The 27,034-nt window shown below is 48.2% G+C and overlaps 6 protein-coding genes across 6 annotated transcripts in view; 1 reads left to right on the top strand and 5 right to left on the bottom strand.

The window, feature by feature from the left end:
- Nucleotides 1–746: 746 nt before the first annotated feature.
- On the bottom strand, nt 747–3,739 carry Pmar_PMAR010471 (hypothetical protein; the record flags this gene model as incomplete). The annotated part of the gene is made up of 1 exon (XM_002773057.1): nt 747–3,739. The coding sequence occupies one exon, from the start codon at nt 3,737–3,739 to the stop codon at nt 965–967; it is 2,775 nt and encodes a 924-aa protein (XP_002773103.1). The 3' UTR covers nt 747–964.
- Nucleotides 3,740–8,241: 4,502 nt separating this feature from the next.
- On the bottom strand, nt 8,242–9,862 carry Pmar_PMAR010470 (hypothetical protein; the record flags this gene model as incomplete). Its single annotated transcript, XM_002773056.1, has 2 exons — nt 8,242–8,879; nt 8,944–9,862. 2 exons carry the CDS (start codon nt 9,860–9,862, stop codon nt 8,242–8,244), a joined length of 1,557 nt encoding a protein of 518 aa, XP_002773102.1.
- Nucleotides 9,863–11,636: 1,774 nt separating this feature from the next.
- Pmar_PMAR010469 (hypothetical protein) lies at nt 11,637–14,261 on the bottom strand (the record flags this gene model as incomplete). The annotated part of the gene is made up of 1 exon (XM_002773055.1): nt 11,637–14,261. The coding sequence occupies one exon, from the start codon at nt 14,259–14,261 to the stop codon at nt 11,637–11,639; it is 2,625 nt and encodes an 874-aa protein (XP_002773101.1).
- Nucleotides 14,262–19,553: 5,292 nt separating this feature from the next.
- On the bottom strand, nt 19,554–21,104 carry Pmar_PMAR010468 (hypothetical protein; the record flags this gene model as incomplete). Its single annotated transcript, XM_002773054.1, has 2 exons — nt 19,554–20,834; nt 21,045–21,104. 2 exons carry the CDS (start codon nt 21,102–21,104, stop codon nt 19,554–19,556), a joined length of 1,341 nt encoding a protein of 446 aa, XP_002773100.1.
- Nucleotides 21,105–23,599: 2,495 nt separating this feature from the next.
- Pmar_PMAR010467 (hypothetical protein) lies at nt 23,600–26,620 on the top strand. Its single transcript, XM_002773053.1, has 14 exons — nt 23,600–23,655; nt 23,855–23,941; nt 23,988–24,106; nt 24,160–24,393; nt 24,443–24,582; nt 24,630–24,736; nt 24,947–25,059; nt 25,108–25,252; nt 25,534–25,659; nt 25,713–25,790; nt 25,835–25,926; nt 25,974–26,124; nt 26,169–26,330; nt 26,375–26,620. Exons 1-14 carry the CDS (start codon nt 23,603–23,605, stop codon nt 26,541–26,543), a joined length of 1,776 nt encoding a protein of 591 aa, XP_002773099.1. The 5' UTR covers nt 23,600–23,602; the 3' UTR covers nt 26,544–26,620.
- Nucleotides 26,621–26,918: 298 nt separating this feature from the next.
- The window catches only part of Pmar_PMAR010466 (hypothetical protein), a gene marked incomplete at its 3' end in the record, with an annotated part of 1,493 nt that continues 1,377 nt past the window's right edge, over nt 26,919–27,034 (bottom strand). Inside the window, exon 6 of the mRNA XM_002773052.1 lies at nt 26,919–26,951. Within this exon, the coding sequence (XP_002773098.1) occupies nt 26,919–26,951 (33 nt within the window). The remainder of the gene's footprint in view (nt 26,952–27,034) is intronic.

The following is a 27,034-nucleotide window of genomic DNA, read 5'->3' as shown; positions in this document are numbered from 1 at the left end:
TGGGAAGATGGCGAGAACGAGATTAGCTCATCGAGTTGCTCCTATCTGTTCGATAGCGAACAAAGTAATGGACCAGCAGTAGTGATAACATTGTTGTCACAACAACAAATACTATGATCGATGGATACCCTTTACGCGCACTCCAGGGCCGTTGCCATCGATGCAAGCGACGCTCGAGCAATGCTGTTCGAATGGTAGTATGTTCCTATAATAGGAATGCTATCGTGTCCTCTCATCCCGTTGCATTGTGTTCATGGCAGTAGGGTACCCCAGACTGCGAGAGGTAAGGTCAAGCATGATACTGTACGCCGCTATGCCTAACAAGTGTCACTCGACTAGCATTTATCCTGTGATCAACGTCACACGCATGAATGTTGTGGCCACTGTTCACTATTTTCTTTTTCGCAGAGATATCGCCACTGTGTGCAAGTTTCGAGTACAACACCGACGCTACGGCTTGAATCGCACCAATATACAGTTCATGTTTGCAGCCGTACCCATTGTGTTTACATCCTCGGGACTGCAATATTGAAGTTATGTCAACGTTGGTCCTGCTGGACAGCATTGCATTATCACCAAGTTGGGCAACACATGAGTTTCATCCAACATTATTAGTCCACTAATGCAATGCCTTTCTTAAAGTTTGGCCCGTTACTCCTTAGAAGGAAATATAATTAGTACTACGAACTAAAGCCACTTTGAATTGAACGTGAAAACGAGCTGATATAGCTTCGCATTAAAAAACCGAGATAAGATATGGCACAAGAACAACAATGGAAAGAGAAATGATAAGCTTTCTGAGTTTCAAGAAACTCCATAACATACAACAGATACACCAACCGCGAAATTGTACGGTACAACATCAAGTATACAACACATCGATTCTTATCGCTGACAAAACTACAGTAAAAAGCCATTACAACATTACATATCACTCGACTTACTCGAACAATAACGTGAAACTCTACTGATGTAGAGCGAGAATGGTGCGAGGATCAACCTTCATGCCGTAGAACTGACCAACAGTCTTCTTAGGACTCTCAACGGGAGATGTCAGCACAAGGTCATCCTCGCTAGCACCAGACGCCTTCTCTAACCAACGACGAACCGGAAGATTAGCCAACTCCATAGACTCAACATCGGGATCGCTAATGCCATAGACCTTCAGATCCTCAGGATGCTCACCACCAACATACCATGGTTTAGGGAGGAGCAGACCAGCACCAACTGATCCTTCGGCCATCGGAGTTGAAGTATCAATAACCTCAGCATCCTCAGGAGTAACAGCTTCATCAGTCCAGACATGAACAGACCTCTTGAGAATAGTGGAGTCGAGACGAGCCCAACAGGTCGAAGAGTCGGCATCAGCAACTGATGCCAATCTCCGCCCCTCAACCAACAAGCTACTGCACGATATTTCAGTGCCGTGACAAACTTGACCCTCAGAAGTTTGCCAATACTTGCAGTAAGAACCGGCAGATTTACTCTGGCAGAATTTATCGGCATTCTTGACAGATTCTTCAGTGTAATGAGGACGAGAGGATTCTGTCGTACTGCTGGGGGTACTAGGAGCTGATGTGGTGGTGATGACCGGACTGGGAGTGGTGGTAGAGCCACCATCGACATATCCACAATCAGTCCAGGGCAACTGCTTATTCAAGTAGTCGAAGAAGTCGGGGCCAGGGGGACAAGCGAAGGATGTGGATTCTCCATTGAGGTCGATGGCGTAGCTATCAGCACCACGCCTACACAGGTCCGACATTTGAGTCAAATGGTACGACCTGCGCAAGGTGGGGGCGTCGTTCGGAGAGTATCTCGCATTGTACGCAGGAACAGTGACGACGACCATAGTGAAGGGATCGACCTTCCAACCTTCCTCAGCATTCCAAATAATCTCACCACACTTCAAAGTCGGATGACCACATTCAGTCTGGGTACGGTTGACAATACCAGCCATATGACTCGTACCAGTGAAACGGATGAACTTCACACCACCATGTTGAGTAGAGGTAGGATCCATCTCGATCTCGAAACCAGAGGTGACCGGACGCGGCGCATTAGGACCGCCCATGGCGATTGGAGCCGAATAGATCACATAGCCAAAGACCTCCATTAAGGATATGTCGTAGGAGACCATACCATCGAGGAAAGGATTCTCTTCAAACAAACCCAATGCAGCGAGGGGAAGGCGCTTTGTGAAGTTCTGACTCAAACCATAACGAAAATTACCACCGCTGAGAGCCGCAAAATGAGCTGAAATGTTACGTAGGAATAGATCAGCCAGCATGTTACCAGCACGGGACTCGGCAGAGCGGATATCCGCAGTGTCGTACAAACCAGCAAATAACAAATTGCTTATGTTAGTATCCTGGAGAGGCTTGATAGGCTGTACCCAGTGTGACCAGGTCTGCATCACGTTATTGTTCCACCACTCCTCATTGTCCGTACCGATGAAGTGCTGATCACACTGACCATCCAACACCGGAATGGCATGAGCGAAGCGGAGTTTACCATTAGGATGTTGATCATCAAAGTCAAATACGAACTTGCCGAGGATTTGAGCATCCATACCCATCTTCCACACAGGAGTTATAATATCAGGCTTAGTGGGGTGTTGAAGATTCAAGAAAGCAGGGAAGTGATCATGGGCACCAATGATAGCATCGATCTTGATACCCTCTTCCACAACAGCCTTCCTCCATAAGAGGACATCATAACCCTCACGCTGATGAGTGAGGATGATAACCAAGTTGCAACCATCCTCATTCATCTTGCGAGCAGCCTCGACTGCGGACTCCATCATATCGGAGAACCACACGTTACTCTTCCCCGCAATATCACTAGCGGCCGAAGTCTCAGTGGTGCCAGTGAAGCAAACCTTCTTGCCCTTGACCATCTTAAACCAGTAGTCACCAGAGGGAGCGTAGTAGCTAGTCTCCTCATTGAAGATCTTCTTGTTCTTTGGCACGGTGGCATTGACAAATGAGATCTCATCAGGGACCTTCAGAGTAGAACCGAATAGCTTGGTCTTCTTAGCATCCTCAAAGACGTTATTGCTGAGGTAGAGGAAGTTGCCAGTGGCCATATTCCATGCAACACACACATCATTATACTCGGGATGGTTACCGAGGTCTGCAGGAGGGCACTTATTCTTGAACTGGAATTCATGATTCCCAAATGCCACCAAGTCTATCTCACCAGCGTTCATCATATCCACCATATGCTGACCATACGTGATGGAGGAGAGGTAAGACATAGCAACGAAATCGCCGGGGAGCATGCTGATATACTCATCAGTATCGGCAGTCAGACCAAGGTACTTATAGGTGCCTGCCATTTGGGCCGTATTACCCCATGCAGATGAAGGATCACGAACCATATCATCGAACTTAGAAGGATCCACACAACCACTGTCCTCCTTGGTCATCACCTTACCACCGGTGGCTGATAGATCGATATTATACAGTTTATCAACAGAAGCTTCGGGAAATCCCATCGCACCCGCCGTACCGTAACAAGTGTCAGCATCCTTCTCACAGATCGAATAAAACTGCTCAGAAGGAGTACCCTCAAAGTAATAACCATTCCCAGACATTGGACGAGCATACATTGAATAGACATCGTTGGTAGTAGCAATGGTTATAGACACTTTACCACCCACAGACTGATGCTTGGCAAAGAAGGGGGCCGCTGTAGCAACTGCCGCTAGATTGAACATGAGATATTTGTTCCCAGACATGGTTGTTGACAAGAACTAAGAGAGCAAACTCGACCCAAACATTCCTTCCGGCTATACTAATAATGCAACATCTTTCACCAGAGACTCTAACAACAAGAAAGCTGTATCCGGAAAATTGATCACCCTACAAACATCAGAAAATGTCGTTATGACTGCATTATTGACCAACCATATGCCGCTACCAGTACACGCTAGCATGATAGCGCATGACTCTTGAGCTAGCAGCTCAACGCAATACACTGTCTCTGTACGTAATATATAATCGCGCTATCGTATAGAAAGTGAGTTGTACCATCTACCATTCCGTTCGACAATACTACGCCCCGCTGTATCTTATCTTCTATCTCTGTGTAGTGGGTTATTTGATATCACTATCCATTGTTGATGTTCATGCGTGCGGTGCGGCACGTAAGCGCAAAGTTTTCCCCCTCGTAGAATGAGTTGAATGCCATGGCTGACTCCCAGTTACAACTTAGCCAAGGCCCAGAAAAAACCTTCTGTGTCTGCATGCAACAGTGTAGAGGCATAGCTAATGCCTGAAGTTCGCAACAAAGATCAATAGTGCAAGAATAATCGTTCTCAGTTCCTCACGCTGAATAGATGAGTGGGGATGCTAGGGTCACAGTGGTGCAGACAGAGAGACTCAGCTGAAGAGACATAATGCTCGACTGATGCTTCACTATAGCATAAAAGAAGCGAGATATAACATCCTATAGAGATTACTGGTCATGGTAACAACAGCCAGTGATCCAATACTTGGCGGAATGCAGAAGAGGAAGAGGAAACCGGTGCTATGAGTGCGAGTAGGTCGTGCAGGGAGAGGCGAAAGTGGGAGCTATTACCGGTCAGCGGTAGCCAAACCGAATCATAACTACCCAAGATACTTAAAGACCTCAGTGCATTGGCTATCCCTGCGGTGCGCGCGATGTTGCAGCGTGCCGCAACTGCGAGACAGTTGTATATGCGTGCAAACCTCTCCCGGATCCAGAAGATTATGCCTCTTGACACAACTTTGCCAATCATTAAATTGAAGTGAACAAAAGTGATTCATCCGAGTGGATTGCGCTATCGAACGAGTGCGACATATCTCAATGGTGGCATAGTCGATCTAGCAGGGAACTTAGTCTTACTCAGAGCGGGCGAATAGTGCGCGGGCATAGCGGCCCCTCCATTCACGAAATAGCCTCGTCAGTAGTGTAGTGCGCGGGCATAGCGGCCCCTCCATTCACCAAATAGCTTCGTCAGTAGTATAGTGCGGGGGCATAGCGGCCCCTCCATTTACCAAGTAGATTTGTCAGTAGTATAGTGCGCGGGCATAGCGGCCACTCCATTTGCCAAGTAGATTTAACAGTAGTATAGTGCGCGGGCATAGCAGCCCCTCCATTTAGCAAGTAGCTTAATCAGTAGTATAGCGCGCGGGCATAGCGGCCCCTCCATTTACCAAGTAGATTTGTCAGTAGTATAGTGCATGGACATAGCGGCCCTCTATTCACCAAGTAGATTTTTCAGTAGTATTGTCCACGGGCATAGCGGCCCCTCCATTCACCAAGTAGATTAGTCAGTAGTATAGTGCATGGGCATAGCGGCCCCTCCATTCGCCAAACAAATTTGTCAGTAGTGTAGCGCGTGGGCATAGCGGCCCCTCCATTTACGTAGTAGATTTGTCAGTAGTATAGTGCGCGGGCATAGCGGCCCCTCCATTTGCCAAGTAGATTTAACAGTAGTATAGTGCGCGGGCATAGCAGCCCCTCCATTTAGCAAGTAGCTTAATCAGTAGTATAGTGCGCGGGCATAGCGGCCCCTCCATTTACCAAGTAGATTTGTCAGTAGTGTAGTGCGTGGGCATAGCGGCCCCTCCATTTACCAAGTAGATTTGTCAGTAGTTTAGTGCGCGGGCATAGCGGCCCCTCCATTTGCCAAGTAGATTTAACAGTAGTATAGTGCGCGGGCATACCAGCCCCTCCATTTAGCAAGTAGCTTAATCAGTAGTATAGTGCGCGGGCATAGCGGCCCCTTCATTTACCAAGTAGATTTGCCAGTAGTGTAGTGCGTGGGCATAGCGGCCCCTCCATTTACCAAGTAGATTTGTCAGTAGTTTAGTGCGCGGGCATAGCGGCCCTCCATTTACCAAGTAGATTTATCAGTAGTATAGTGCGCGGGCATAGCGGCCCCTCCATTTACCAAGTAGATTTGTCAGTAGTGTAGTGCGTGGGCATAGCGGCCTCTCCATTTACCAAGTAGATTTGTCAGTAGTTTAGTGCGCGGGCATAGCGGCCCCTCCATTTACCAAGTAGATTTATCAGTAGTATAGTGTGCGGGCATAGCGGCCCCTCCATTTACCAAGTAGATTTGTCAGTAGTGTAGTACGTGGGCATAGCGGCCCCTCCATTTACCAAGTAGATTCGTCAGTAGTATAGTGCGGGGGCATAGCGGCCCCTCCATTTACCAAGTAGCTTCGTCAGTAGTATAGTGCATGGACATAGCGGCCCCTCCATTCACCAAGTAGATTTTTCAGTAGTATAGTCCACGGGCATAGCGGCCCCTCCATTCACCAAGTAGATTAGTCAGTAGTATAGTGCATGGGCATAGCGGCCCCTCCATTCACCAAACAGATTTGTCAGTAGTGTAGCGCGTGGGCATAGCGGCCCCTCCATTTACCAAGTAGATTTGTCAGTAGTATAGTGCGCGGGCATAGCGGACCCTCCATTTATCAAGTAGCTTCGTCAGTAGTATAGTGCGTGGGCATAGCGGCCCCTCCATTTATCAAGTAGCTTCGTCAGTAGTATAGTGCGTGGGCATAGCGGCCCCTCTATCCACCAAACAGATTTGTCAGTGGTATAGTCCATAGGCATAGCGGCCCTTCTATCCATCAAACAGATTTGTCAGTGGTATAGTCCATAGGCATAGTGGCCCCTCTATCCATCAAACAGATTTGTCAGTGGTATAGTCCATAGGCATAGCGGCCCCTCTATCCACCAAACAGATTTGTCAGTGGTACAGTCCATAGGCATAGCGGCCCCTCTATCCATCAAACAGATTTGTCAGTGGTATAGTCCATAGGCATAGCGGCCCCTCTATCCACCAAACAGATTTGTCAGTAGTATAGCGCGTGGGCATAGCGGCCCCTCTATCCACCAAACAGATTTGTCAGTGGTATAGTCCATAGGCATAGCGGCCCCTTCATCCACCAATTAGATATCCGGGTGGTACGGTAGACATTCCAATACCAGAAATACCCCAATGAAGGGACAGATGCAATTATATTGAGAGGAATACTATCGCGGCCTCCATGGCCTTGGCGTGATATTCATCACAAATATGAGCCTTTCCCTCAACCAGTCGCATGAATACTATTGAATTATGAAGAATAAGTCGACTTATGCATCGGTTATGGAGACCGACTTCCGGGCTTTGGAACTGGAGATATACTTTTCTCCAATTCAATAACTTATGTTGAATTCATCTGGTTCCGAGAAGGGTTTCGGAGCATTTAAATGCGAACGTCTCAGCTCACCCGATGGATATCCGCCCAACATGAACATCCTCAGTGAGCGGCGCTCACTGAGCGCTCGGTGAGATCTTTCTAATGAGCCATAATACACCCGATTGCTTGTCATCTGCTTACTAGTGTGCAATCCGTTGAGTGTCTGTAAGATGTAGCTCTGGTCCGATACTTCTCGGGTTAGACCGAGGTTCTGTTCTGAATGTCAGGCAAGGTGAAGCCTGGTTCTCGGAAACACACAACTTGAGCAATTTGGGACTCCCAAGTTGGAGGCGCCCAGGGAGGACGTGACTCGGAGGGTTAACCAATTTAGACGCGACCTCAACTCAACTCGACTCCAACGAGTATTCAATGTAACCGGGAGAGTTTGCTCTTTCATCCAAAAAATGGACAAATGACTTCATGTCAAGACATCTGAGATCCCAACGAAAATCCTCGTACAGGAGGCGAAGGATGAACTCATCGAACTAATAAACGTCCACTCGTTCCGTAGAGTTCATGTCTCAGTAACTAATTCAAAACGTGAGGCTATTACTCATGAAAGGCAAGAAAGGTACGAGGGTCAACATTCGAACCATGGAAATGCCCGGCGTATCCATTCTGAGCAGCATTTCGAACAACACCAAATTTTGATCTTATTCTTGCCGACCCATCTCCTAACCGGAAGATTGGTCAGGCTCATAGATTCGGTATCTGGGTTGAATATCCCATAATTCTCCAAGTTGGAGAGGTTTTCTCCGCCGATATACCATGGATTAGACAGTTTCAGAGCCGCGCTCAGGGACCCCGCATCAGTGAGAGCATCCAGGCCCACCACGGCAACGTCATCGGCCCGATGACATCGGGGGTGATCGCATCCTTCACCCACACATGAATGGACCTATTGGGGATGGTGGATACAAGACGATTCAAACAGGTCTTGGAGTCGAACTCTGTTAATTCGTGTGTCTCAACCAACAAGCTACTGCAGGATGTTTCAGGGCCGTGACAAACTTAACCCTCAGGCCTTTGCTAATATTTGCAGGAAGAACGGCGTAAGGATGGCGTAGCTATCAGCACCACGTCTGCACAGGTCCGACATTTGAGTTGAATAGTACGACCTGCGCAAGGTGGGGGCGTCGTTCGGAGAGTATCTAGCATTGTACGCAGGAACAGCGACGACGACCATAGCGAGGGGATCGACCTTCCAACCCTCCTCAGCATTCCAAATAATCTCACCACACTTCAAAGTCGGATGACCACATTCAGCCTGGGTACGGTTGACAATACCAGCCATATGACTCGTACCAGTGAAACGGATGAACTTCACACCACCATGTTGAGTAGAGGTAGGATCCATCTCGATCTCGAAACCAGAGGTGACCGGACGAGGCGCATTAGGACCACCCATGGCGATTGGAGCCGAATAGATCATATAACCAAAGACCTCCATTAAGGATACGTCATAGGAGACCATACCACCGAGGAAAGGAGTCTCTTCAAACAAATCCAATGCAGTGAGGGGAAGGCGCCCTGTGAAGTTCTGACTCAAACCATAACGGATATTGCCACCGCAAAGAGCCGCAAAATGAGCTGAAATGTTACGTAGGAATAGATCAGCCAGCACGTTACCAGCACGGGACTCGGCAGAGCGGATATCTGCAGTGTCGTACAAACCAGCAAATGTCAAATACGAACTTGCCGAGGATTTGAGCATCCATACCCATCTTCCACACAGGAGTTATAATATCAGGCTTAGTGGGGTGTTGAAGATTCAAGAAAGCAGGGAAGTGATCATGGGCACCAATGATAGCATCGATCCTGATACCCTCTTCCACAACAGCCTTCCTCCATAAGAGGACATCATAACCCTCACGCTGATGAGTGAGGATGATAACCAAGTTGCAACCATCCTCACTCATCTCACGCGTGTCGTTTACTCCGGCCTCGTACTCATCCGATAGCCATACGTTGGCCTTGCCGATAATGGGCTCATCAGCAGACGCCTCAGTGGTACCAGTGAAGCAAACCTTCTCGCCCTTGACCATCTTGAACAAGTAATTACCAGAGGGAGCGTAGTAGCTAGTCTCCTCATTGAAGATCTTCTTGTTCTTTGGCACGGTGGCATTGACAAATGAGATCTCATCAGGGACCTTCAGAGTAGAACCCAATAGCTTGGTCTTCTTAGCATCCTCAAAGACGTTATTGCTGAGGTAGAGGAAGTTGCCAGTGGCCATATTCCATGCAACGCACACATCGTTATACTCGGGATGGTTACCGAGGTCTGCAGGAGGGCACTTATTCTTGAACTGGAATTCATGATTCCCAAATGCCACCAAGTCAACCTCACCAGCGTTCATCATATCCACCATATGCTGACCATACGTGATGGAGGAGAGGTAAGACATAGCAACGAAATCACCGGGGAGCAAGCTGATATACTCATCAGTATCGGCAGTCAGACCAAGGTACTTATAGGTGCCTGCCATTTGGGCCGTATTACCCCATGCAGATGAAGGATCACGAACCATATCATCGAACTTAAAAGGATCCACACAACCACTGTCCTCCTTGGTCGTCACCTTACCACCGGTGGCCGATAAACCGATATTATAAAGTTTATCAACAGAAGCTTCGGGCATGCGTATCGCACCAGCCGTACCGTAACAAGTGTCAGCATCCTTCTCTAATTCTTCTATCAATTCTCACATCCTTCTCGAATAAAACTGCTCTGAAGGAGTATCCTCGAAGTAATAACCATTCCCAGACATTGGACGGGCATACATTGAATGAAAATCGTTGGTAGTAGCAATGGCTATAGACACTTTACCACCCACAGACTGTTGTTTGGCGACGAAAGGGGGCGCTGCAGCAACTGCTGATGTATTAAACATGAGCAATTTGCTCCTTGGCATAGTGATAACAAAGTCCTTCGAACAAGAAGCACCTAACTCCGTATAACTCGAGAGACGTAGTTGATATTTGACTATTCAGATTGAGAAACACACACGGTGTATGTCTTATCAGCTGTATAGTCCATATGATGCGGCCATGATCGCTTACCCCTCGAGCTATTCCTACAGCAGCTCCACTCAGTCTTCAGGTCCTATAGGGGATGTAACCAACGAGGCATCACGCCCCGCCCAGCGAGATCCCAAGCTAACATCTGAACGCAGTATCTTGTCCCCATAAAATTCTCCCCTTGGAGACAGGATTTTCTCGCATCAAAAGAACCCTTGCTGGGCAAATGTGTTGGTTGATTCTATATTCTACGACCCTTACAACTGTGATGAGCCCATCAGATTAACTGTTCCTGCGAGACGTGCTCTGTACTCTGAGGTTGGTAACGTCTTTGATGGATTATCACTTCCCTCTATGCAAGTTGCAATTCTAGTCCAATACTCAAGATAGTGTTAAAGAGGCAGCTTACTGGAAGAATGGTGGAGTCAACGGAAAACTAATAATCTCCGCGACTTTACCGTTCATACAACCGTATTCACTCAAACACAAGGAGGCTTTGGGAAGATGGCGGAAACGAGATTAGCTCATCGAGTTTGCGCAGTTGCTCCTATCTGTTCGATAGCGAACAAAGTAATGGACCAGCAGTAGTGATAACATTGTTGTCACAACAACGCGCACTCCATGGCCGTTGCCATCGATGCAAGCGATGCTCGAGGAATGCTGCTCGAATGGTAGTAAGTTCCTATGATAGGAATCCCATCATATCCTCTCATCCCGTTGCATTGTGTTCATGGCAGTAGGTTACCCCAGATTGCGAGAGGTAAAGTCAAGCATGATACTGTACGCCGCTATGTATAACAAGTGTCACTCGACTAGCATTCATCCTGTGATCAATTTTCTTTTTGCAGAGATATCACCACTGTGTGGAAGTTTCGAGTACAACACCGACGCTACGGCTCGAATTGCACCGATATACAGTTCATATTTGCAGCCGTACCCACTGTGTTTACATGCTCGGGACTGCAATACTGAAGTTATGTCAACGTTGGTCCTGCTGGACAGCATTGCATTATCGCCAAGAGTCACTTTGTTGGTCAATACATCATCAGTTTCATCCAACATTATCAGCCCACTGATGCAATGACTTTCTTCGAGTTTGGCCCGTTACTCCTCAACAAAAACACAACTAGTACTAAGAACTGAAGACGCTCTCAATTGAAGGTGAAATAAAGCTGATATAGCGAGCTTCACATTAACAAACCATGATATCATATGGACAAGAAAAACAATGGGAAGACGAAAGATAAGTTTTCGGAGTTTCCAAGAAACTCCGTAACATACAACAGATACACCAGGTGTACGAAACACATCGATTCTTATTGATTTCAAAAATCCGGTAGAAATCTGTCACAACATTACGTATCATTGGACTTACTCGAACAAAAACATGAAACCCTACTGATGTAGAGCGAGAATGGTACGAGGATCAACTTTCATGCCGTAGAACTGGCCAACAGTCTTCTTAGGACTCTCAACGGGAGGTGTCAGCACAAGGTCATCCTCGCTAGCACCAGATGCCTTCTCTAACCAACGACGAACCGGAAGATTAGCGAACTCCATAGACTCAACATCGGGATCGCTAATGCCATAGACCTTTAGATCCTCAGGATGTTCACCACCAACATACCATGGTTTAGGGAGGAGCAGACCAGCACCAACTAATCCTTCGGCCATCGGAGTGGAGGTATCAATAACCTCAGCATCCTTAGGAGTAACAGCTTCATCAGTCCAGACATGAACAGACCTCTTGAGAATAGTGGAGTCGAGATGAGCCCAACAGGTCGAAGAGTCGGCATCAGCAACTGATGCCAATCTGATGAGGATCTGATGCCAGAAGGTGAGGGTACCAGGAGCTGATGTGGTGGTGGTGACCGGACTGGGAGTGGTGGTAGAGCCGCCGTCGACATATCCACAATCAGTCCAGGGCAACTGCTTATTCAAGTAGTTGAAGAAGTCGGGGCCAGGGGGGCAAGCGAAGGATGTGGATTCTCCATTGAGGTCGATGGCGTAGCTATCAGCACCACGTCTGCACAGGTCCGACATTTGAGTCAAATGGTACGACCTGCGCAAGGTGGGGGCGTCGTTCGGAGAGTATCTAGCATTGTACGCAGGAACAGTGACGACGACCATAGTGAAAGGATCGACCTTCCAACCCTCCTCAGCATTCCAAATAATCTCACCACACTTCAAAGTCGGATGACCACATTCAGCCTGGGTACGGTTGACAATACCAGCCATATGACTCGTACCAGTGAAACGGATGAACTTCACACCACCATGTTGAGTAGAGGTAGGATCCATCTCGATCTCGAAACCAGAGGTGACCGGACGCGGCGCATTAGGACCGCCCATGGCGATTGGAGCCGAATAGATCATATAACCAAAGACCTCCATTAAGGATATGTCATAGGAGACCATACCACCGAGGAAAGGAGTCTCTTCAAACAAATCCAATGCAGTGAGGGGAAGGCGCTCTGTGAAGTTCTGACTCAAACCATAACGGATAGTGCCACCGCAAAGAGCCGCAAAATGAGCTGAAATGTTACGTAGGAATAGATCAGCCAGCATGTTACCAGCACGGGACTCGGCAGAGCGGATATCCGCAGTGTCGTACAAACCAGCAAATAACAAATTGCTTATGTTAGTATCCTGGAGAGGCTTGATAGGCTGTACCCAGTGTGACCAGGTCTGCATCACGTTATTGTTCCACCACTCCTCATTGTCCGTACCGATGAAGTGCTGATCACACTGACCATCCAACACCGGAATGGCATGAGCGAAGCGGAGTTTACCATTAGGATGTTGATCATCAAAGTCAAATACGAACTTGCCGAGGATTTGAGCATCCATACCCATCTTCCACACAGGAGTTATAATATCAGGCTTAGTGGGGTGTTGAAGATTCAAGAAAGCAGGGAAGTGATCATGGGCACCAATGATAGCATCGATCCTGATACCCTCTTCCACAACAGCCTTCCTCCATAAGAGGACATCATAACCCTCACGCTGATGAGTGAGGATGATAACCAAGTTGCAACCATCCTCATTCATCTTGCGAGCAGCCTCGACTGCGGACTCCATCATATCGGAAAACCACACGTTACTCTTCCCCGCAATATCACTAGCGGCCGAAGTCTCAGTGGTGCCGGTGAAGCAAACCTTCTTGCCTTTGACCATTTTGAACCAGTAGTCACCAGAGGGAGCGTAGTAGCTGGTCTCCTCATTGAAAACCTTCTTGTTCTTTGGCACAGCGGCATTGACAAATGAGATCTCATCAGGGACCTTCAGAGTAGAACCGAATAGCTTGGTCTTCTTAGCATCCTCAAAGACGTTATTGCTGAGATAGAGGAAGTTGCCAGTGGCCATATTCCATGCAACACACACATCGTTATACTCGGGATGGTTACCGAGGTCTGCAGGAGGGCACTTATTCTTGAACTGGAATTCATGATTCCCAAATGCCACCAAGTCAACCTCACCAGCGTTCATTATATCTACCATATGCTGACCATACGTGATGGAGGAGAGGTAAGACATAGCAACGAAATCACCGGGGAGCATGCTGATATACTCATCAGTATCGGCAGTCAGACCAAGGTACTTATAGGTGCCTGCCATTTGGGCCGTATTACCCCACGCAGATGAAGGATCACGAACCATGTCATCGAACTTAGAAGGATCCACACAACCACTGTCCTCCTTGGTCATCACCTTACCACCGGTGGCCGATAGATCGATATTATGAAGCTTATCAACAGAAGCTTCGGGCATGCCCATCGCACCCGCCGTACCATAACAAGTGTCAGCATCCTTCTCAAAGATCGAATAAAACTGCTCAGAAGGAGTACCCTCAAAGTAATAACCATTCCCAGACATTGGACGAGCATACATTGAATAGACATCGTTGGTAGTAGCAATGGTTATAGACACTTTACCACCCACAGACTGATGCTTGGCAAGGAAGGGGGCCGCTGTAGCAACTGCCGCTAGATTAAACATGAGATATTTGTTCCCAGACATGGTGGTTGACCAGAACTAAGAGAGCGAACTCGACCCAAACATTTGTCCCGGCTATACTAATAATGCAGCATCTTTCACCAGAGACTCTAACAACAAAAAAGCTGTTTTCGGTAGATTGATCCCCATACAAACGTCATCAAATCTTGTTATGACTACAGTATTCACCGACCACATACCGCTACCGGCAAACGTTAAATACGGAGGGCGCGTCACACAGTGCGTCTCCGTCACGCAGTGCGTCACCGTCACGCAGTGCGTCAAGTGTCGGGGTATCGGTTGATGAACTCTAAGAACAACACAACAAGGGAACTCGAGCTAGAGCAACCAATAGTATTGGTCAAATACTACGACCCTAGGACAATAACAATGAGCGCACTACCTGCACTTATGTTCTGTACGAATACCACAGACTGAGCAGCACAGTAATCGATATTGGGCTCATTCGCTATAATGAGGAAGGCGAAGGTTTGATGAGATTACAAGGGTGCAGGCAAACTGGGACCCACAACACAAGGTCACGCAGTGCGTCTCCGTCACAGCGCGTCGTGAAACGACCCGTGCGGGCGAACATCGCCGCAGTTTTACAGAATCAGGCGGCGTATGCCGTGTATGATCTTTTTCAACCCAGCCCGTCCCTCCCGGGAGCAAGCATCGGTAGGCGTCGCGATCGTACGCGGCGTCGCATCGCCGGCACGCGCCCAGCGTAGCGCAACAAGCGTGGCGCCAGCAGAGGCGCTTGTCGGACTAATTCGATGGTTCGCTGAGAGCGATGCGTCGCTGGCTGATGAGCAAGCGAAGCGAGCGGAGCTCATATCACTGTGCACGAACACTCGTGTGCGTGCGTCCGTCCGACCGTGCGTGAGCAAAAATTCCGACCCGACCAGGGCGATTCAGAAGACAACCAGGGTATCGTTCTGTCCCCCGTTCACTGCTCATCAGCATAAAAATATAGCGAAAGTGTGACTGTTGCATCGCCCGCTTATTTTTGACGAAACGGTTCTTCTCACAAGAGATGAACTATTAGCGCAGTACGTTAGTGACTCTCAACCGAACGACCCACGGTCAAACCCCATGATGATCATTCTTCTCACATGTCTCTATGACGAGAAAGTTGTCGGCCACGTCGACGACGTCAGCCAACCTTCGACAACTTTTTGTTTTTTAGTCACCCAATTACCAAAATAATTTCAATAAGAGCCCGCAACGGGCTGCCCGCTGAATACTTGACAGGAAGCTCAGCGATCTCCGCCCCTTCGCACCGAAGACCTATGGCTGGAAGCCACAGACACCTTCGGTCTTCCAGCCCACCAGACCCACGCGCTCAGAAGTGGGATATTTAACTTGTGATAGTGGGTTAAATGATATCACTATCCATTGTTGATGTTCATGCGTGCGGTGCGGGCCACACCGTGCGGCACGTAAACGCAAAGTTTTTCCCCTTTCTAGGGAAGCCTTTTGTATCTGCATGCAACAGTGTGGGGGCATAGCTAGTGGCTGAAGTTTGCAACAAAGATCAATAGTGCAAGAATAATCGTTCTCAGTTACTTACGCTGAATAGATGAGTGGGGATGCTAGGGTCACAATGGTGCAGACAGAGAGACTTAGCTGAAGGGACATCATGCTCAGCTGATGCTTCACTGTAGTGTTTAAGAAACGAGATATAACATACTATAGAGATTGCTGGTCATGGGAACAACAGCCAGTGATCCAATACTTGGCGGAATACAGGAGAGGAGGAGGAAACCGGTGCTATGAGTGCGGGTAGGTCGTGCAGGGTACGGCGAGAGTGGAAGCTATCACCGGTCAGCGGTAGCCAAAATGAATCGAAACTACTCGAGATGATGAAAGACCTCATGAGTTGTCCTTGCGGTGCGCGCGATATCGCAGCCTGCTGCGACAGCGAGACAGTTGTACATGCGTGCGAACCTCTCCCGGATCCAGAAGATTACGTCTCTTGACACAGCTTTGCCAATCATTGAATTGGAGTCAACACGACGTCATTCAGTTGAGTAGATTGGGCTATCGAAATAAAACATCCTACGTCGAGCGTCTGCACAATCGAATGCGGCATATTTCAATGGTGGCATAGTCGATCTAGCATGGAAATTAGCCTTATTGAGAGCGGGTGAATAGTCCACAGGAATAGCGGCCCCTCCATCCACCAAATAGATTTGTCAGAAGTATAGTGCATGGGTATAGCGCCCCTCCACAATCACCAAATGGGTTTGTAAATCGTATGGTCTATGGGCATATCGGCCCCTGTATTCGACGAATAGATTTGTCAGTAGGATAGTGCGCGGGCATAGCGGCCCCTCCATTCACCAAATAGATTTGTCAGTAGTATAGTGAATGGGCATAGCGGCCCCTCCATCCACCAAACAGATTTGTCAGTAGTATAGCGCGTGGGCACAGCGGTCACTCTATCCACCAAACAGATTTATCAGTGGTATAGTCCATAGGCATAGCGGCCCCTCTATCCACCAAACAGATTTGTCAGTGGTATAGTCCATAGGCATAGCGGCCCCTCTATCCACCAAACAGATTTGTCAGTGGTATAGTCCATAGGCATAGCGGCCCCTCTATCCACCAAACACATTTGTCAGTGGTATAGTCCATAGGCATAGCTGCCTCTCTATCCACCAAACAGATTTGTCAGTGGTATAGTCCATAGGCATAGTGGCCCCTCTATCCATCAAACAGATTTGTCAGTGGTATAGTCCATAGGCATAGCGGCCCCTCTATCCACCAAACAGATTTGTCAGTGGTATAGTCCATAGGCATAGTGGCCCCTCTATCCACCAAACAGATTTGTCAGTGGTATAGTCCATAGGCATAGCGGCCCCTCTATCCACCAAACACATTTGTCAGTGGTATAGTCCATAGGCATAGCTGCCTCTCTATCCACCAAACAGATTTGTCAGTGGTATAGTCCATAGGCATAGTGGCCCCTCTATCCATCAAACAGATTTGTCAGTGGTATAGTCCATAGGCATAGCGGCCCCTCTATCCACCAAACAGATTTGTCAGTGGTATAGTCCATAGGCATAGTGGCCCCTCTATCCACCAAACAGATTTGTCAGTGGTATAGTCCATAGGCATAGTGGCCCCTCTATCCACCAAACAGATTTGTCAGTGGTATAGTCCATAGGCATAGTGGCCCCTCTATCCACCAAACAGATTTGTCAGTGGTATAGTCCATAGGCATAGTGGCCCCTCTATCCACCAAACAGATTTGTCAGTGGTATAGTCCATAGGCATAGCGGCCCCTCTATGCACCAAACAGATTTGTCAGTGGTATAGTCCATAGGCATAGCGGCCCCTCTATCCACCAAACAGATTTGTCAGTGGTATAGTCCATAGGCATAGTGGCCCCTCTATCCACCAAACACATTTGTCAGTGGTATAGTCCATAGGCGTAGTGGCCCCTCTATCCACCAAACAGATTTGTCAGTGGTATAGGCATAGTGGCCCCTCTATCCACCAAACACATTTGTCAGTGGTATAGTCCATAGGCATAGCTGCCTCTCTATCCACCAAACAGATTTGTCAGTGGTATAGTCCATAGGCATAGCCGCCCCTCTATTCACCAAGCAGATTTGTCAGTGGTATAGTCCATAGGCATAGTGGCCCCTCTATCCATCAAACAGATTTGTCAGTGGTATAGTCCATAGGCATAGCGGCCCCTCTATCCACCAAACAGATTTGTCAGTGGTATAGTCCATAGGCATAGCGGCCCCTCTATCCACCAAACAGATTTGTCAGTGGTATAGTCCATAGGCATAGCGGCCCCTCTATCCACCAAACAGATTTGTCAGTGGTATAGTCCATAGGCATAGCGGCCCCTTCATCCACCAAACAGATTTGTCAGTGGTATAGTCCATAGGCATAGCGGCCCCTTCATTCACCAATTAGATATCCGGGTGGTACGGTAGACATTCCAATACCAGAAATACCCCAATGAAGGGACAGATGCAATTATATTGAGAGGAATACTATCGCGGCCTCCATGGCCTTGGCGTGATATTCATCACGAATATGAGCCTTTCCCTCAACCAGTCGCATGAATACTATTGAATTATGAAGAATAAGTCGACTTATGCATCGGCTATGGAGACCGACTTCCGGGCTTTGGAACTGAAGATATACTTTTCTCCAATTCAATAACTTATGTTGAATTCATCTGGTTCCGAGAAGGGTTTCGGAGCATTTGAGTGCGAACGTCTCAGCTCACTCGGTGGATATCCAAACACTACGAACACCCTCAGGGAGCGCTTGGTGAGATCTTTCTAATTAGCAATAATACTCTTGAGTACTTGTCATCTGCTCACTAGTGTGCAATGCGTTGAGTGTCTGTAAGATGACATCTTAAAGATGTAGTTCTGGTCCGATACTTCTCAAGATAGGCAGAGGTTCTGTTCTGAATCTCAGGCAAGGTGAAGCTTGGTTCTCGGAAACATGCAACTCGAGCAGCTTGGGAGGCGCCCAGGGAAGGACGTGACGCGGAGGAGTAAACAATTCAGACGCGACCTCAACTCAACTCGACTTCGGCGAGTATTCAATGTAACCGGGAGGTGTTGCCTTTCCATTTGGAAAACGGATAAACGACTTCATTTCAAGACATCTGAGACCCCAATGAAAATCCTCGTACAGGAGGCGAAGGATGAACTCATCGAACTAATAAGCAGCATTTCGAACAACACAAGTTTTGATCTTATTCTTGACGAGCCATCTTCTAACCGGAAGATTGGTCAGTCTCATAGATTCGGTATCGGGGTTGAATATCCCATAATTTTCCAAGTTGGAGAGGTTTTCTCCGCCGATATACCATGGATTGGACAGTTTTAGAGCAGCGCTCAGGGACCCCGCATCAGTGAGAGCATCCAGGCCCACCACGGCAACGTCATCGGGAGTGACCGCATCCTTCACCCACACATGAATGGACCTATTGGAGATGGTAGATACAAGACGATCTCAAGAGGTCTTGGAGTCGAAGTCTGTTAACTCCTGTATCTCAACCAACAAGCTACTGCAGGATGTTCCAGTGCCGTGACAAACTTGACCCTCATGACTTAGCCAATATTTGCAGTAAGAACCAGTGGATTTACTCTAGCAAAATTTGTCGGCATCCTTGATAGAGTCTCCAGTTAAACGAAGACGAGAAGATCCTGTCTTACTACTGAGGGTATTGGGAGCTGAGGTGCTGGTGGTGGTGACCGAACTGGGAGTGGTGGTAGAGGCTCTACCGTAGAGCCGCGTCGACATATCCCCAATCAGTCCAGGGCAACTGCTCATTCAAATAGTCGAAGAAGTCAGGACCAGGGGGACAAGCGAAGGATGTGGATTCTCCATTGAGGTCGATGGCGTAGCTATCAGCACCACGTCTACACAGGTCGTGTACGCAGGAACAGTGACGACGACCATAGTGAGGGGATCGACCTTCCAACCCTCCTCAGCATTCCAAATAATCTCACCACACTTCAAAGTCGGATGACCACATTCAGCCTGGGTACGGTTGACAATACCAGCCATATGACTTGTACCAGTGAAACGGATGAACTTCACACCACCGTGTTGAGTAGAAGTAGGATCCATCTCGATCTCGAAACCAGAGGTGACCGGACGCGGCGTGTTAGGACCACCCATGGCGATTGGAGCGGAATAGATCATATAACCAAAGACCTCCATTAAGGATATGTCGTAGGAGACCATACCACCGAGGAAAGGATTCTCTTCAAACAAATCCAATGCAGTGAGGGGAAGGCGCTCTGTGAAGTTCTGACTCAAACCATAACGGATATTGCCACCGTCAAGAGCGGCAAAATGAGCTGAAATGTTACGTAGGAATAGATCAGCCAGCATGTTACCAGCACGGGACTCGGCAGAGCGGATATCCGCAGTGTCGTACAAACCAGCAAATAACAAATTGCTTATGTTAGTATCCTGGAGAGGCTTGATAGGCTGTACCCAGTGTGACCAGGTCTGCATCACGTTATTGTTCCACCACTCCTCATTGTCCGTACCGATGAAGTGCTGATCACACTGACCATCCAACACCGGAATGGCATGAGCGAAGCGGAGTTTACCATTAGGATGTTGATCATCAAAGCCAAATACGAACTTGCCGAGCATTTGAGCATCCATACCCATCTTCCACACAGGAGTTATAATATCAGGCTTAGTGGGGTGTTGAAGATTCAAGAAAGCAGGGAAGTGATCATGGGCACCAATGATAGCATCGATCTTGATACCCTCTTCCACAACAGCCTTCCTCCATAAGAGGACATCATAACCCTCACGCTGATGAGTGAGGATGATAACCAAGGTGCAACCATCCTCATTCATCTTGCGAGCAGCCTCGACTGCGGACTCCATCATATCGGAAAACCACACGTTACTCTTCCCCGCAATATCACTAGCGGCCGAAGTCTCAGTGGTGCCAGTGAAGCAAACCTTCTTGCCCTTGACCGTCTTAAACCAGTAGTCACCAGAGGGAGCGTAGTAGCTGGTCTCCTCATTGAAGATCTTCTTGTTCTTTGGCACGGTGGCATTGACAAATGAGATCTCATCAGGGACCTTCAGAGTAGAACCGAGCAGGATATTTCCAATGGATGTCACTGCTGTGTTGATTTAACGTCGTTGAGTCACGTCACGCGAGCTTCAACAAGTTCAATGAAATCGCAGGAGACGTGCAGAAGGACTGGAAGAGTGCATCCTACTAGGATTGAACAAAAAGACGACCTAGTCTGCCGCCCTTTCTGGCAGCGTTCGAGGTAACCGAATAACAAAGAGCTCATCAAGTCTAACCAAACCGGCGACGGCGTTGGACTTCAAACTAACACACATACGTGCGGTAAAAGAAGATGCTGTGGCAGTCGGCCTGAGGGTCCGAAACCAGCGAGTTGATTAGCAATCGCTGTTATGTGAGAAGGTGTTGATTCTATTCCCATGTGCATTGTGGGTCAATTGAGAATCGATTCTAGTAGGATCATATTATACGTGTAACCAGCAATTCTGGAAACGATTCCGAGTTTCGAAATCGGTATACCCGTTGTGTTCGCCAGCTCCATGATGCGACAACTTTCTGGGCATAACCGTATCCTCAAACGCAATGCTATCATCATCCAATGTCATACCCACAGTTTAGTTCATTCCAGATTTCGCTCTCTCGGCCGACCCATCAGGATGTGAACTTCTACAGATATTGGCAGTACTAATATCAGCTCCCTTCGGAGCAAAGCATGGTCACTCCCAGAGGCGCCGAGATACGTTAACAACTCAAAAATGTGAATCCGAGGCAGGAAAAGCATAATCAAAACTGCTGCTCACTCCCGTTGCATATTCCACCACGTTGGACTACAGCTTGAGGCAGATATGAAGGACAGGCCCCCGCCCTCAAAGGACAGACCCTACCACTATCAGCTTGGTCTCGATTCTCCCTGTCGAAGCCTGAACAACATCGCTACCACTTGACCATTCAGACGCGTCTTGCATCCCCAGAGCTGCAGCTTTGTTTCGTAGCAATTCAGCCTCTAGCTACGACAAGACTCAACATGTGGAGAGTGGGTCGACTTTTCAGACCTTCTTGCCCCTCCTAACTTCACTATGTCCAACACAACGCAAGCAGATGATACAACTACGTTGGTATAGACCATCGATAGGGCCATTGGAGGAACAGCAGCCTGGACCAACCCATGAAGATGGCGATGATCCCGAGAGGGCCTTCCTCATAATAGTACACGAATTGCGAACGATAATGGTGACACGAGGGGAATCCTACTGGTTCTCACTACAGCGATATAATAGGGCAGAAAACGATAACAGTAATAGACAACGACCACAGGGGTCTTCACTTCCACGATGAGGACAAGTAGCTTCCAGTAGTAGTCCTAGGATGCTTGTATGGCATACGAGAGGAAGCAACATCTGAGCCAGAGGGCGGGGGCCAGTGCTGTTGTCTTTTGTTGATCCAAGTATTGTTGCTGCCTTGGTGGTACCCTCAAGAAGGGCCTCCTCCTCCTCTCCAACTGTACCCACCATCATTATCACCACCTTTATAACCCCTACCACCACCATAGTAGTATCCTCCATACTCCTCGTAGGATTGGGGTCTACCCTTACAACCACCACCATGCATCGTATATCGGTCACCATAACTTGAGGGGTACCTACTGCCAATGCCGCCGCCGCCGCCGCCTTCAACATACGCGGTACTACCAGAAGAGGAAGTCGATGCATCAGCAGCAGCAGCAGGAGGAGAAGGAGGAGAAGGGCCACTACTACTACCACTATCTTGTTGAACAGAAGTCGAGGGCCAAACTTGGGCACCAGTAGGACCCTTCCATCTCTCGGAATACCCTTCAGGGCTGAGCCCATGCCCTTTACCACCAGTGTACCGCCACTTACCCCTACTGCCACTGCCACCAAACCACCCACTGCCTATCGGGCCGGCGGCTGCAACACCAGCAGCCACTCCGCTTCGTACATGGGTCCGTACCTGCTCCTTGAGAGTCTCAAGGAGCAGGTACGGAATATCTCGTCATGGTAGTAATACTCTTACCCACACAACACTATTGGGGTTAATGAGACACCAATACTTACTGGTGACACCCGATGGGCCTATCACCCCTCTCTCCTGGGAGACTACCACAACAACTCACTCACAATGGGTAGCGGAAACTGTGGTGAAAGGGAACAGTGCTTAACATGTTCGCGGATCACGGTACTAGGATGAGATTACTCACAAAGGACCACTGGAGGGAATGACCGTTGACAGGATAAAGTGAAAAAGAGCACAGACATAAAGAGTCCAGAATATCGCATTGAGAGGGAGAACACAAGACAAGCACGAGGTCTCTCTAGAGGTAATACCCAAGGGGGAAGGGTAGCACGCAGACCTAGGGAGGGACTCTGGGGAGGAGCTGAGGACACTAGTTGAACCAAAGTCTCGACATTGAAACAACATATCGTTAACATTGTGGAGTGACATATGAATGGTTACACTGGTCAAGTATGACCATTAACAGACCCAGCACAGGTAGCAGCCCTACGACACAAGGCAGGAGGTGTAGAGGGAATCGATGGAGGTAGTAGTACCTTAGGGGGGAAAGACGAGGAGAGGACACTGACACTCCTACACAACAGTAACTGGGTACAGGCATACCACTACAATGAGCTACATTACACAAGGCGGTATCCATAATGAATGCGGAGAGATCCCATAATCAGCGCAGTTACGCAGCAAGATTTAGGGAAACGTATAATTGTAACCGCGCGCGCCATTGTGATCGATAACCGTGCACGCGTGATTATTGCTAAGCATTGTAATTTTCCGTAATATTGTAATGGCTGTAACACCTGGAACGAAATGTGAGCTGTGTGGAGCTGAGGGGAACAAGTAGTGCTGGTCGGGGGATGACTTATCCAAACTCGGTCAAATTAATACCGTTTAAGGCCTCCTCTCGGGATGGATAAGGAATTTTAAAATCCGCTTCGAAATCGATTTACATCAGGGGATAGGCTTTAGTGACGATGTCGGGGTTTTGTTTCAATTCGGAGTCGTACCACACTTCGCTCACCTCGGCTGCTGTGCTCAGGACCTACGTATGTAAGGTATGCGGGAAGACAATCTGCGGCGACTGTTTGGCCAGTGGGAGATTCATTGGTACCAAGAAATGCAAAGCGTAATACCACTCCTCCTTCAAATCACGATCAGTGGACCTCCCATAGTTGCACTGGAGACGCTATAACGCCAACGAAGACTCCCAGCCCGCAGACCAAGGGCGAAACCGATGGTAAAAGGAGCGTCATCATGGCGCCTTTCTCAAAGCTTGGTGATGCAGCCAAAGGTAGTCAGTACTTGACTACTCAACAATCGGGCAATACTTCTTCCTCTCTTCAGCTGTTGGGCACATTGGAAAGTCGGCCGTGAAGGAGACAGCTGGAGCTGTAGGGGCAGTGGGGTCGGCGGCCACTGGGGCGGTCGGGGCCATGGGGTCGGTTGCCACTGGGGCGGTCGGAGAGGCCGCTAGCATTGCAGGGGCTGGCATTGGCAAAGTTGGACAGTTTACAAGACTAGTTGGTAGCTTTGATTCTAACGAGGGAGGGGGCTTGCTGGATATGAATGACCCTACACGTGATAATGTGGTCTTCGCTTGGCTCTGTTTGATGATCTTCTGCTGCAGTGAAATTCGGTTGGGACTTGTACGCTCTCCTCAACGTGACCATCATAGAGGCTTCGGGCCTGAAGGCCGCTGATTCTAATATAGTTGGAAAAGCTACAAGCTCCGATCCCTACTGTGTGGTTAAGCTCATGAGCGACAACGTAGGCAACCGAGATTTGACATATTTCACATACCACTCCATCAGCAGATATCACGACGCTCCCCGATATGTAAGAAGACGCTGTCCCCTGTATGGAACCACGAGTGCTCTACTATGGTCGTCAATGTGCCCTGCCAAACTATGAAGATTCAGATGTAAGGCTTGGGGGGCATCGCATAGGTCAATCAAGTTGTGGTACTCAAGCGGACATACTTTGAATCTTACCACGATCAACCTAAGATATGTCGTGATCAGAAGTGGAACTTTTCTTCTCAGCGAGTTTTACATCATATAAGTTGTAATCACATCGTTAGCAGTCGCTCGCTTCGGCACTTGTGTGAATGACCACCGAATCTCTCTATAAGGTACGATTGGGACGCAGCATCGGATGATGACCTCATTGGAGAGGCCTTGCTAGATCTAACACATCTAGCTCCCTCTACGAAAACCACTGGTTGGCTACCACTCCAACTATATGGTACTACTACTACGCCTTAATAAACTTCCTAGTTGCCATTATTATCAGGCGAACCCGCTGGAGCTGTACACCTCTCGCTGGAGATCAAGTTCACCCCGTGGTCCGAAAAGATCGCCTTTGTACAGGAGGAGATGGTGGCCAAGCCAAAGCCCAAGCCCAAGTTCGACATTAACGCTCTATATGGCCCTGCAATGTAATAACGGAATATTCAAATTCTTCATTCGGACGTTAGGAAGGGTTGCGAAAGAGAGTGGAAATTTAAATCATTTGCCGTGGTGGTGGTGGGGGAATGTCCACTGATGGTCAATTACGATTCCTGTGAGGAATTTAGGGAAGCGCTCATTGGCTTCTCGGCACTTCTACCCGAATTCGTGAGTGAACTTCTATTATTAGTGAGGAATCTGCTGAGCTCAGCTGAGGAAAGCGAACACATATCCCTACCCAAACACTTGCTATTCATAGTCGTCTTTTTAGGTGGCTCGCCGACGCCCTTTGGTTTCACTGGCTGCAGCCAATCGTGATGGAGCATGTGCTCCCTATTCTGATGTGGGAGAGTTGGTTGAAGTCTCTGCTGGCCCTGCTCATCTACATTGTAGCGAGGTAATGGGAAAGGCCGGCCCTCGGGCGTGATATTGAAGTCTCCTTCTCCTCAGCTACTATGCAGTGTATTGGCCAGCCTTAGCTTGCTGGATCACGGCTGCTGCGATGATGAGGAACAAAACATTGAAGGGGTCAGTTGAGGTGGGTAAGGTGAGCCCTTTACGGTATGCCCCAGTTACGAACGTTTCATGGCCAACAAGTCCATGACCAGCACTTTGGATAAGTCGGGCAAGCCGATCTTACTCGAAGTTGAGGAGGCCAACACTGGTATAGTATACGATTGTGAGCAGAGAAGTAGAAGACCCTTCATTTAGATGATGTAGAACAACAGGAGTTCGGTGGCCTTATTAGGACCTTTACACGAATGTCACCAGGATGGGTGAAACAGATGGCTGCCCAGTTCCAGCCGACCCTCAAGACCATCGTGGACGTCGTGGCCTTGGCTAGAATGATCATCTTATGGAGGTACCATCTTAGGGGGGTTGAATATCATATGTGTTTATATTCAGACATGAGCTCTCCAAGAAGGTCTTCTTGGGTCTCCTTGGTGCCGGTGTGGTCCTATGCTTCCTCCCATTCTGGGTGTTGGTCATGGCCGCTGGAGTTGGTATCCTATTGGCCAATTCTCCCCTAAAGGGGCTTTTCATCGGCCTTGCTAAATACGCTGCCAGGTAGGGAGTTAATGAACTGCTTTGAGACAACTGTGTCATGACAGACCGCACCCAACTGGAGACATTGGTCTTCTTGACTCTATGGAAGAACACCATCACAGTAGCGACTACAACAAACTGATCGTTCAGAAACGACGCTCGAAGACCAAAGAGACCGTATCTTCCGAGACCCCTCTCACAACTGGGAGGTCCTCATCGCCGCCACTTCAATAGTGGATGATGACTTGTAATCGTATTCCCACATTATTTGTAGCTATAATACTAGGAGCTGACTATGAGTATCAAATTTCATCATGTGTGGATGGCTTTTGAGTTGAATAGTATAAAACACGACGCGGACTGAGCTGGTACTTCTAGGCAATATGGGAAAATATGCACGTGGGCAACCACAATATAAAAAAATCATGGAAATTTTTGGGAATTCGAAATGATTCTTCTACATTTCCGCCCGTACTAGCGTGCAAACTTGTGGGTGAACTCCTGAGCTGAGCTGAGGAAAGCGAACATATATTCCAATATCGCTCCCCAACCTTGATTGGCCTTCGTAGAGGCTATATGATCAACAAAGAGTGTATAATCGTTGGAGGCTTAGAACGTTTGGTCCATGCCTTGACAAAGGCTCTGATGACCAGATTTAATAGAGTATATAAATTACAAATATCTTTGGAAAGAGGGTACCAAGTTGTGAAATATGTAGATCAGAT

Source organism: Perkinsus marinus, assembly GCF_000006405.1.
Source record: "Perkinsus marinus ATCC 50983 genomic scaffold scf_1104296959626, whole genome shotgun sequence".
Lineage (NCBI taxonomy): Eukaryota > Perkinsozoa > Perkinsida > Perkinsidae > Perkinsus > Perkinsus marinus.
Note: the sequence above shows the minus strand (reverse complement) of the source record. Positions and strands in the feature narration are given on the sequence as shown.